Genomic DNA, 12,822 nt, shown 5'->3' with positions numbered 1-12,822 from the left:
ACTAGCAACGTATCAAGATTTTCAATTTTGAAACTTGAGAATTAAGTGTTTTGAATAAAAAAAATTAATAATATAAACCCAATATTCATCATCTAGAATTGAGAAACTAGAATCTTGAGAGTTAAGAACTTGCTTGATAACTTTTGATGGCAATGAGTTGTAGGTGTTTGTACATTTCTCCATGGAAGCACCACAACTTACAAGCATCAACATTGTTCTTGTCTTCAAGAGCCTCATGACCACAATCCTCAGTGTTTGTGAAGCTCGAGAAATTAGCCCTTGTTAAGATTATGGATCTTTTCTAGAGAATAAATCTGAACGCTTATAACTAAATCTGAATAACTATGGAAGAGTTATTAATATCTTATTGATGTACACTCTTGATGCCTTCTAATATTTCTGACTTTATTAATAATATAAATCAGACTTTGTCTGATTTCTATGACTTTATTGATAACCAAATTAAGAACAGAATATTTGATCTTATTAAACCGATGACTGCTGGAAGTAAATACAATGCCAATGTTATTAATTGATCTCTTCCACAGCCATCAGTGAGCATATTTATATGAATGTTGGGTGTCACAATCATGAATGGTTGTGATTTCCCCGTGGCATGGAGTCACAGCCATTCATGACCGTGACTCCCTTCTAATATGAATCGGCTTGTTTAATTACCAATAATTATATCGGTGTCTTTGCACCGATTCAAAACATTATTAAAGACTGCTTTGAAACAGCCGATACTTATCATCATTTTAATATATTCAATTAAGATATGAGCATATATATATAGTAAACTATATATATATGTGTGTGTGTGTGTGTGTGTGTGTGTGTGTGTGTGTGTGTGATTATTATCATCACAAATATATATCCATCAATATATTAAATTCATAATAATGATAAGAATACTTCAATCCAAATGAAGCTATATTCTTAACAGCCCTCACTGTAGGCTATGTGTGACCAAGATAAAGTCTATGAAGGGCTGCCTCGTACCCATGAGCAACTCTAGAATCTCTGTATGGGCCAACTCTAGTGGTACACACCTTGAGGATTGACCGACTCTAGTGTTTGGGACGCAATGCAAAGGCAAGGAGATGCAAAGATGTAGTCATTTGTTCCATCTCTTCACCATGATGTTTTGTAGTTCCTTGATGAATGTTTCTTCGGGTTCTTGCTCTTTCTCATTTATGATGTTTTTTTAATATCCACAAGAATGGAGTATGTCATCATATTCCTCACCAAAGCAACACCTATCCATGTCAATGTATCGGATCGTGCTCAATATAGGCTTAATGAATCTTTGGAGGTACTCAAGTATCATTGCCTTGATGGAAGTTGCTCTTGTACTACTAGATTGCCTCCATGTGCTCGAATTAGCATTGATTACCATTCGAAAGAATGCTTCTTTGATGTCCACAAGGTATCTCAAAACAATAGTATTAGAGGCAACACAGGTCTTGGTAACCTATTTCAAAATAAAAACAATAATAAATTAAAAACATAGAAAGTTCACTAAACTAAAGTCTAAAACATATTTAAATTTTATATAATTTAACTTAACCTCAAGAGCTTCAATCTCGAGAATTGCCTAAATATGGCTTGCATCCTATGGTCTATGGTGAACATTTGGATCTCCTATGCATCTTCATAACTTTTGTTTATCCACTAAATTTTCTTGCCAAAATTTTGCAGCGTCAGGTTGAAAAGTGGACAGCACAAGGTGTCTAAAAATGTGTTTAAAGCACTTCTCAACCACCAACCCAAGAACCCTACAATTTTTGGCATTGTTGATTATTACATGAACAACATTTTGAGGGTCAACTTGCTCAATGTCTTGGATTAGATCTTTGCAATAAATGGATCGTCCTTCACTTCCCCTTCACAATATACATCTCTCAAAAACATTGCATCTCTCATGAACATTGCAATAACATTGACCAAAGTGTGATTTATTGCATCTTTCCACCCATCGGATACTATAGACACCCTTGTTTCAATCCATGAACCCTTGATGGACTGCATGGAATCCTCTACATGTTTCACCTCTTTATCCAATACAACCAAACCCTTGAACCCCCTTCATTAAATGATCTCACCATACTTTGCCAATCCGATGAGTGAAAAACATGAAATGACAATCCATTTGCATAGATGCATCTTGCTATGTCTTGTTCAACAATATCTCTGGCCTCATTCTGAAATGACATTTCCAAGGGGCCCTTTACTCTCTTATGTGTCACTGTTTCTAAAGAAACACATAAGAATGTATAGCCCTCTATGGATTGTTCATTAAAAGTGAAAACTGAAGCCATAGGCATTTTTTTAGTTTTACTTCTATAATTTTGTAAAAGATGAGCACTTGCATTCCCACTTGCTTCATCTACTTGGTTTTGCTCTTGAATATATTTGTTCCCAATATAGTTTACAAGAAAGGTTTAAGGTAGAGGTTGCTCTTCAAGTATTGGTTGCCCTATTCAAAACTTAATGTCTTTGTGAGGGATAAAGTACAAATGTGCTTTCACTCTACTATAAGAGCTACTGTATTCCTCTTTACAATGGCTGAAATCCATGTGTAACCTCCTCCACCTGACATTTGCTTAACCATTTCCACATATTTCCATAATGTAGAGCCTAAATTTGTTTTGAACCAGCCATTCCCAATGCTAGAAGCATTTGACATTCTATGAATCTACAAACAACATACAAAGACAAAAACCAAATTGTAAAAAGGAAATAAAACTAGAGAGCTAACTCATTTCATTTTGTCGGCATTTTTTTAGTTTTACTTCTATAATTTTGTAAAAGATGAGCACTTGCATTCCCACTTGCTTCATCTACTTGGTTTTGCTCTTGAATATATTTGTTCCCAATATAGTTTACAAGAAAGGTTTAAGGTAGAGGTTGCTCTTCAAGTATTGGTTGCCCTATTCAAAACTTAATGTCTTTGTGAGGGATAAAGTACAAATGTGTTTTCACTCTACTATAAGAGCTACTATATTCCTCTTTACAATGGCTGAAATCAATGTGTAACCTCCTCCACCTGACATTTGCTTAACCATTTCCACATATTTCCATAATGTAGAGCCTAAATTTGTTTTGAACCAGCCATTCCCAATGCTAGAAGCATTTGACATTCTATGAATCTACAAACAACATACAAAGACAAAAACCAAATTGTAAAAAGGAAATAAAACTAGAGAGCTAACTCATTTCATTTTGTCGAAAAAAAAATGCAAAGAACACTTTTAAAACACAAACAAAATCAATAAAACCCTATCACTTTTGTTGAAACTTCCTCCTTAATGTCTTAGAGGAGTTCTCCCCACTTGCAATCATGTAGGAATAGCTCACAAACAAGCTTAGAGCATAAATCATCTTTAAAAAAACTCCTTAAACAATGGCAACCAAACAAGAAAGTTTATCAATGAAGACAAGAAGTTTTACGTTCACAAATGCACAATGACTTGTAAAACATCCTTTTTGTAAAACATCCTTTTTGGCCTTCTCAGTGATCTCTTTTAGGGTTGACAGTCGAAAATACTAGATAAGACAAAAAAATTTAAAAATTAAGAAGTCAACACAAATCAGTTTTTACTCAAAGTTGGCCTGGGTTCTGCCATTGGATTACAAAAGCACTGCAAATTCTACCCAGGCTCTGCTAATGGATTTTGAAACAAATTTGGCATCCTATGGCAGAATTTGCAGCGAATTTGACAGGACTTCGAATTTGCTGCGAATCAAGCACAACTTAAAGAATGATATAGGAATATATACATGAACAATCAATTTTATATATATATACCTGCATTAATGGGCTTTCCCTGAAAAATAAAAAATTATTGGGTACTAAGATAATCATGGTAACCTAACTTGAAGGGGACTTAATCCCTGGTTTGTACTTAGATTTGGTGACGGATTGTACCTCCACACAGCATCTGGTGAACTCCATGAGGGTGGCTTTCTCATTGCAGGACCTTGGCATCAAGAAGGGTTTCTGATGGAAGCCACCTAATCTGATGTAAGTATTCTTCTATTAGTTTCCCAACTTCCTTGGTCATCATGTACCACACATCCCTTGTTATCTTGATTACAGCATAAATAAAGGCATCATTTACCCTCTTGTAGTGGCTTTGGGCTGCCCTATATCGTAAGTGGGTGAAGAGGTCACATACTCTGCTAATTTTGGGGCCTTCTCCTGGCCCAAGAAAGTTTGCCATCATAGCAATCATCCAAATTACATTTGAAGTAGTCAAGAACTTCTTAGTACTTCCACTTCACACAATTGATCATGAATGATGTCTGAGATTAATTGTGCCCAATCCATGGCATCGTAGCAATGTATACATCCATGGCTGGTAGTTTGAGGACTTTCTGTTATCGAAGGTCTTGCTCTGCATTATTATCAGATCAGCCACTACATACTTGAAATCTCATCTGTGAATAGTATCAGCCAAATTAACTGTTGATTTTTTTTCTTCTTTCACCCAAACCTTGTTCAGATGCCCTTTGTTTTAGTCAACATTCCTCTGGTATTCTACTAAGGCCTCACCCTCTTTGATTTGGGGGACTTCTTCATATTGAGGCAGATCAAATGATGATTCAACCATGACTGTCGATAAGTCTAGAATTACACTTCACCTATCATCCACACATTGTTTGGTAATCTTGTTCTAAGGTTGTCCAATGCTTACAATCGACTATGGTCTTTGCACTACTTGTGGAAAGAGAGTTGCATCAGCCAGGCCCACTTAGCAATGGTTTTGTAAGCTTTTGCAGTATCATTGCCATATACATGCAAATTCATTACATCCAATTCGATATGGCCTATCTTAGTGTCTATGATCCATTAAACTGGATTACCATACATGGAAAGGAGCTCCCTACCTTGATACTTGTATTTCATTGAGATTAGAGACCTCTTAAATTTTAGCTTTGCTTTTGTCTAGTTTTCGACTAGTCCCTCGTACAACAGCTACTACTTTAGACACATAATACTTGTATTTCATTGTGATTGGAGATCTCTCTAATTTTAGCTCTTTTTTGTCTAGAGCTGACTAGTCCCTGGTACAACAGCTACTACTTGAGACATTGGAGCACCTGGTTCCTTTAATCTCAATCTTTAAGTCATAATCATTCAAGTTTTCGGGCTGCGGGATTCCATGAAGTCCGAGGATCAGGACTCCTTGATTCTTTACCCTTTTACACACCTTCGTCTTTTGGAGCTTCAAGGTCCAAGATCCTAAGAGAAAAACTATCACTGCAAAATGAGCTCCTTAGGTTAAAATATTTATTTATTATAAGCCCTTTTAAGTTTACTTTTAAATTTTGGTTCATCAAAGCTTTGGGCCCAGAAATTCTTTTGTTCAAATGCTTTAAACAATTTTAGCTTTTCAACACTTGAGTTTTAAAATCTCGATTTAAATGTTTTGCAAGGCAAATGAAGGGTACTCCAAACTCCGAGGTTTCTAACTCTCATAGACTTGATTTAATTTTGGGGTTCTTCAATCCTCAAGGTTCTAAGGCCAGGATGACTTTGATACTTCTCTTTCCAAACTTACTCCGAACTGCCAAGAATGAAGTCTAGGTGTTGATAGACCATAAGTTTTGGACATTGACACCTTTAAAGCCTGCAATCTTGAAGGGAAACTTTTTAGACACAAAAATTGTCTTTCTGTTTCAACATTTTAATCTGTGGTCTTACAGGGATTGGGTTCCTACAACACTTTATAACTAAGGCATATGATGAAAGGGAACCTTTGGTAACCAAGGTCGTGAGGAAATATGTTCTCAGGCACAAGTTGTATGGTCATGACAACTGAATTAGGGCAAGCTTGAATGGATTGAAACAAGGATTATTCAAGGTGTTTAACCTAACACAGACCTCAGGAAATAGTCCAACTTATTGCTAATCTAAGAAAACAAGAAATCTACCCTTAACCTAACAAAGCAAAAACAAAAACAAAACAAGGGCAAAAACCTACATTGAAACACAAAAACAAGAAGGTAAAAGGAAGACATTGGACCAAATCCGCAGACTAGAGGAAAAGATTTTACTCATAGATGTGGCTGGCATAGCTCCGATTAACCCAAGAGCTCATTCGCAAGGTTTGCTAAGTAGGTATAGTTTCACACAATCTCTATGAATGCAAGGTGGGCCAGATGAATTTATAGCCACTCGAGGGAGGAGGTGTATTTAATGCAAATGTCTCTCTGAGCTCCTTGGTTCAAGACTCTGAAGGCAGCACACAAATTTGACACAACGAAGCGGTGTGATCCAAAGTCCCAAGCAATACATTTAAAGGAAGAGAAATGTGGTGTTTGTAGACCGAGGCCTTGAGAGTAACCAAACAAAGAAGCAAACGAAAGGAAAAAGTGTGCAACAATGTCCTAGAAGAGGGGACTTAGTGTTAGTTTTATGGTAGTGCTCGTTAGCCTCAGGCAAACCATCAGATTTGTTGCCTTCCCAACCATAGATGATAAGCTCTTATCATCACCCCCGAGTAAACTACATATTTTGTACATCGTAGAATTCATTTTCTATTGATGCAATAATGGCCTTGCATATATATGAATCAACACCTCTTCAAAGGCCTCCAGGCAGCCTTGTAGTTTTGGTGCCAAGAATAGGATCAGACCTGTTAATTACAAGTTATGTTCATATATGTCTTGCCCAATTACATAATTGCAAGTTACATGAATTGCCCAAATAGGATCAGACCCAATTAAGGATTGAAATGACAAAGTTCATTAGCAACATGGTTAAGGCCAACATGCCAATTAGCCATTAGGTGTACTACATCGACCCTAGAAGGGACACTTCAGACTAAGTCCAAAGACTCCTCGAGTCCCAACATCCCAAAAACACAAAAAAGTATAAGCAACAAAAAAGAAAACCAAAAGGGAACCCTAGATTTGTCAAACAAAATGTAGGGACAAGTATGCAGGGAAGAACAGGTCCTTCTGTCCCAAAGCCTTGCACCAACGACCAAGCCAAGCATCAAGAACACCCTAGGTGAGTTGAGTTGTCCCACTACCAACAACCTAAAACAAGTAAACTACTCACTGGATTAAAAACTATGCCACCAATAGCAATGTCTCGGAATCACATTTATCCTTAGATTACCATCACTTGATCAATGTGATAAACTCCAAATTACAATATGAATAAACACTTTCCAGTATAAAATCTGCTAAAATAAGTTTATAATGAAAAAAACCAAGGTTATCAAACAAATATTTGTTCAATGCTAAAAGCACCATTGAATTAGCCCCAAATTAGTTTAAAAATATTTCCTCAACAAGCAAAGTACAGGAAGAAATAGTAAACCATGTATTCCCACAAGAATGTGATCATTAAAACAAGCCCATGAATCAAATAAGTTAATAAAATATACAGATCTCTATAATCATTTGTCCTAACAAGTGCAAAACAATTGCATGAGACAGCAGTCATTGTTAACATTAAATATTGTATACATTAACGCATAAATAGTCAATAACAGACAGCTACTAATCAAATAGCTCATTATAAATAAATTGAATGCAAAGTTGAGCCAAGTTCAATAGCAGCTGGGAAACGATTAGATAGTAATTTATGAAAACATTCATTTCTAACTTGAAATTCGGCTATTCCTCGCATAATCCCAAAATCTGTCACTAGAACAGAATAAATTAAAATTGTGCTCATCTTCATATAGTAATAGAATTCCTATCTGCAGCATCCATCTTGCGAAATAGGTGTACAACTAAATCAGACTTGTTAAGGACAATCTATAAAGGTGTGAATCTAACAACTCCGAAACCCCTTTTCTAGTCATTTCAGCTAAATATGTCACTGCCTGAGACAGATAACACCAACAGGACAGAAGAAAGAAGAAAAAGACTGCTGTAAAACAAACAGTGAGAATGTCTTCTGCATTGTGAGAGCACTGATTAAAGAAAAGCACCAATAAAGTTCCATATGGATATGCCTGACACCAAAAAGTACTAAAGACTAACGGTTATTACACATGCGTGTAAGAGAAAGGAGAAAAAATGAGGGCTTACATATTTTGTCACTGGAAGAAAATTAGACAAGTAATTTTTTCATCCAATCTCAATCAAAATTGCTACAAATTCTGGCTGTGGTCTCTAGTCTCAGTTGTCGTGAGCTATTTTTGTGGATGTAAAAACATGGAAAACCTTGAGATAAACCAGGTGGCAAACCTCAGTCGGCCTGTCACAGTTGACTGGGAACTAATAATAGCAATTTACTTATTCAAGCTCTACCCAACAGAAGAAATCATTTTTAATAGTATGGACATTGCTATTTTTAAGTCTATGACCAGTGCAGTCATATGTAGAAGGGGAATTCTCACAAGTCGAACTTGCTCAAGAAGGAAGAGCACAGGGCATAACCTGGCAAGACCACTCATAAGAGCCTGAATGCTTATTCTTTCGTCGTCCAGCACCTATTGGAACATTCCTCATTGTTCCTCCAGCAGTCCAGTATCTCTGACAGTTTCGGCAAAAATATCTGGGCTGATTAACATTGTAATTGTTGTAGTAGCAGAACTTGGTACCTAAACTATCACAGCGAGGACAGCGTAAAAGTTTATCAGGCTTTTTCAGAATCTTGTCCTTATCCCCATTTGGCTCAACTTCTGCCCCATTCTTTTGATCTTTTGGTTCCTCTTCCGCCTCTTTTTGTGACACCCCTTCTTCTGGCTCCTGCTTAGATGTCTTAGAGCCTTCCGCACTAATATCGTTGATGCCAGAATTACTTCCTGGTTCATCATGCAAACCGCCATCTTCTAACTTGGGCTTAATCTCCTGCAAGGCAAGATGAAAGCAGTATATATCAGAGGATGTAAATCAGCTAGAACAGGCACTGATTACTTGGAAGTAATATATTATTCGAAAACAAGAAGTTGCAAGAGTCCTATACTGAATTTGTATAGAACATTTTGCAGTGATGGTACAAAAGTTCACCCCTTCAAGCCCTGTACATATTACAAACCCTCAAGTTCCTTACCCACACAAACGAACACAATACACACATGAAACAGAAATGTGAGATACAACATAGGAGCAAACTAAACATTAATTTAATGATAGCAATTTATACACAAACCTAAACGTGACATAGACATAAGCTAATTTGTTGCCTATAAGCTCTATTTGCAGACCATAAAGGAGCAAAGGGCACTTCTGAATGTGTGGTCTATTTAGAACATTGTTCAACCTCATCAATGGAAAATCCAAGCTATAAATGAAAGTGGAGTTCATGCTTGCTACTCAGATATTACTATTAACATCTGAAAAAGGCCATACATCATGTAGATTCAACTCACCATCTCATAGTCACATTATAGCTACAACATTAACTCTACAGACACTAACCAGATAGAATCCCTTAGAGATAAAAAAGAGAGACAAAAGGGTGGAATTTTTTCAAATCTCATAAACAAGTCATGTGCCTATCAGTATACCAAACAACAAAACCAAAACAAACATCTAGTAGAAGGATCATTGCTGTAATAAACGATAGTTCATTTGAATCATGTTAAAATGCTCATTACATCATCTTTTAATTGAAAAATAATTTTCAGACATATAGTCATTTCATGCTACTGATATAGATATTAACAGGCGTGAAAATACCTCCTAATGGCTTCATTGGCTATCCATTACAGTTCGATCCATAGAGTTGAAAGGTACAGAACTGAGACTAGCAGGAATCACCTTCACTACAGCTTAAAGACACCAGCAATAAGGTCCCAAACATTCCTAGGCATTCTCCATGTAGCTTCCAGCATTAAAGTTACCTCTCAAACAGTTTATCAACCTCAGACAGGTCTGAGATTAGCTTATGTAGGTCTGAAATTTCAGCACCAGCACTTCCAGTAATACAAGATAATCTACCTAAACCATTTACAAAGATAGCATGACAAGAATTCCATTTAGATCACTACCAAATATCATCAAAATATTCTTATAAGATCTGCAGCAGTTTGAAATATCCTCTTTAATGTGAAATGAAGAGATTTTAACCTTCAACAACACAAATTTAGCCTCATAAGCCCCAACTGTCCTTCCAAATGGTGGGTGGACTGTCCAATGGAGTGATTTCTCTTAGAAAATCAAAAACACCTGAAACCTGTCAAATAGCATGTGAAAATTGGTTGGTCGCCTAGACATGGGATATCCATTGGAAAAATACCTATGAGCAACAAATTGCCTCATCTTTCATGGCATCTAAGATGTGAGGTATGGCTAGTATAAAGGGCGTACAGAGAGCATCCATGAAATCTGCAAATCAACTAATATCCACTGAACTCTTAAAAAATCCCATAACACACCAAAAACCAGGATTGCTAATCTTGCAAATCAAAATAACTCAATATCTTTATCATCATGTGAATCCGTCACCTCAAAAACTTCAATAAACCCTTGTATTTCCTATGAAGAAGCATTAAGCAGCTATAGTGGGTCTTTCACCACCAAAACCTGTAAAGTTTCTGCAAATTCTTTTGACTGAATATAGACTGGATTCTACCTTCTTTATCTCCTTATAGCTTGCTGTGACTAACTTCAGATTATTGCCTTCAATTGAATTTGAAATCTAATTCAGAATTCTGTATTTTACTTCTGCAAATCGTAGGTAGGCAGTATTGATTAAGGAGCAGACTATTTGTATTTTTTGTGTCCTTAAACTTCAACAATACCCACTATATGTAGAGAGACCTAGGGACATGTCCTTTCAAGGGACATGCCCCTTCCAGACAATCTTTAACCAATCTAGAAGCCGGCGACTTTTAGAAGGAATAATTAGTTTAGAAATTAACTTAACACAAATTGAATTTAATTAACTTCAAACTTGTTGATGTTTTGAAACATCTTGGTTTCAAATTACCACAATGAGAACAAGATACATCTAGGGGCAGCTACTTCCCATTTTCAACATACCCTTTTAGACACGGGGCCAATTATGAGGCTAGACCCTTCTTCTACTTCAAGCTCTGCAAAACCTAGGCGAGTGGACCTTAGATTCACTTAAATGGTACCAATGCTAAAACATACACTTGAATCTAACAAAGCAAATAAAACCCTTAATCTTCTAACACTTGTCGAAAGATCTCAGACATGAAATAGCTAATGACATGACCTAAGAACTTGATAAGCTAAGTGAGGGCATCCTTTTCAGTTCTTTCAACATTAAAGGGAAAAATATTTGATTAATGATGTTGATTTCAGAAAAACCCCAAATATGCAGCAATAAGAACAAGTTAATCCTATAGATCAGTGCCTTATCTATTGGGCAATTCCACAAATTAAACACATACATCTATGATACCAATAACATATTCCTTACATCAAGATATCAAATCTGTCTTATCACCTTGTGAATCAAATATTGGTATTCATAAAGACCTCATTCTCATGAAATATCCTTCTCAAAATAACCAGCAACCTTGTCAAACACATCAAGCATTTACTTGGCCCTTTGTTCCAACAGTAAAATATATCAGACATACAACCTTAAGGGGATGCAAATGGGTCTCAGTTCTTTGTCCCTAAACCACATAAAATTGCAGATTACAGAGATAGGAGACGAAAATCAAAATGAAACTAAAGAGATTCCTGCTCATTTGTATTCATTTCTTTAAAACTATACATTCAGATGCATGTAAAACAACTCACAAAACCACTAAATAGATCAGAATTAGCTATATTATCTTTAATACTATTGTTCATACAAGAGAAATATGCTGAAGAATGTGGTGGAATCGCAATTTCTGGAACCAACAATGTGATCTCACACTGAAAACTGCCACATGGTATCACAGCAGTGAGAAATTTTCTCCAAAATTGGAACCCCTGAAATGGATGAGAAAGAGAAAGATATAGAAGACTAGGATCCTAGATCTGATCTGGAAGTGACATGTGTTCACTTGATTCTTCATTCTTTGCAGTTGTAAAACATCTCTCCTCTTTCTACCCCTGAAATCTCATTTGGTTTTCATCATTGTTTTGTAACGAACCCAAAATATCTCTTCCTCAATGATGAAAACCCTTGCGTCACTCAAATATCTGAAATGCATCATGAAATGCTGATAAAATCTGGATTTAATTGACTTGAAGGTGACCAAACTTGACCTTAACTGCATTTTTACTACCTTTTAGACACATCCAACTCATCACCCTACTAGAAAACACAATTGAACCTCAATACTTGAATGTGGTTGCAAACTGAGAATTTGGGACAAAACCTTGTATAACCTGAATAGATGGCTTCCTGTGCGAAAACGAACTCCAAAAACGAAAAGTTCGTTCTCTCCCGATTCCAATGATATATAATATCACTTTATTAGCTTATCAGAAACGCCTAGAAACCCATTTTGAAAAATATGCCCCTGTTATGACTCTGTAACTAAACTTTGCTTTCTAAATTTTTATGCAAAATTTTAACATTTCCTAAAGTTTAAACTTTATGTTATATCCATTTCAAATTAAAAGTTTCTGCACGTGATTTTTTTGAAAAACATTTTTTTAAAATCACTTTTTTATCATTTTTATTCTTTGCCTTTCCCATTCATTTTGGGTCAACCCTTTGACTTTTCTACCATGTGGCAACACACCATCAGTCGACCCCTGCCACGTCACCATCCACCCAAGCGCCATGTGGCACCCTCCGACTGGCTGACACATCATTGCCATGTTCAGCTTCTTATTGGCTTTATGTACCACCCTATCACTGCCACATCACCTGCTAACTGGACCGCCACGTCATCATTGACCGAGGCCTGCTGCCATGTGTCAGCTAGGCGCATT

General features: G+C 36.4%; 1 protein-coding gene across 2 annotated transcripts in view; it reads right to left on the bottom strand.

Annotated features, from left to right (window-relative positions):
- SWI3B (switch subunit 3) overlaps window positions 1-12,822 on the bottom strand; it is a 69,890-nt gene that overhangs the window by 43,758 nt on the left and 13,310 nt on the right. The window contains exon 3 of one of the 2 annotated variants that reach the window (XM_089826482.1): window positions 8,407-8,820. The exons of the other annotated variant lie outside the window; for it this stretch is intronic. Within the exon in view, the coding sequence (XP_089682608.1) occupies window positions 8,407-8,820 (414 nt within the window). The remainder of the gene's footprint in view (window positions 1-8,406; window positions 8,821-12,822) is intronic. 2 annotated transcript variants of the gene reach the window in all.

The sequence above is a fragment of the Cupressus sempervirens genome, chromosome 4, assembly GCF_028749045.1.
Source record: "Cupressus sempervirens isolate cs-2001-9-10 chromosome 4, ASM2874904v1, whole genome shotgun sequence".
NCBI lineage: Eukaryota > Viridiplantae > Streptophyta > Pinopsida > Cupressales > Cupressaceae > Cupressus > Cupressus sempervirens.
This window is presented reverse-complemented; position numbering and strand designations above follow the sequence as displayed.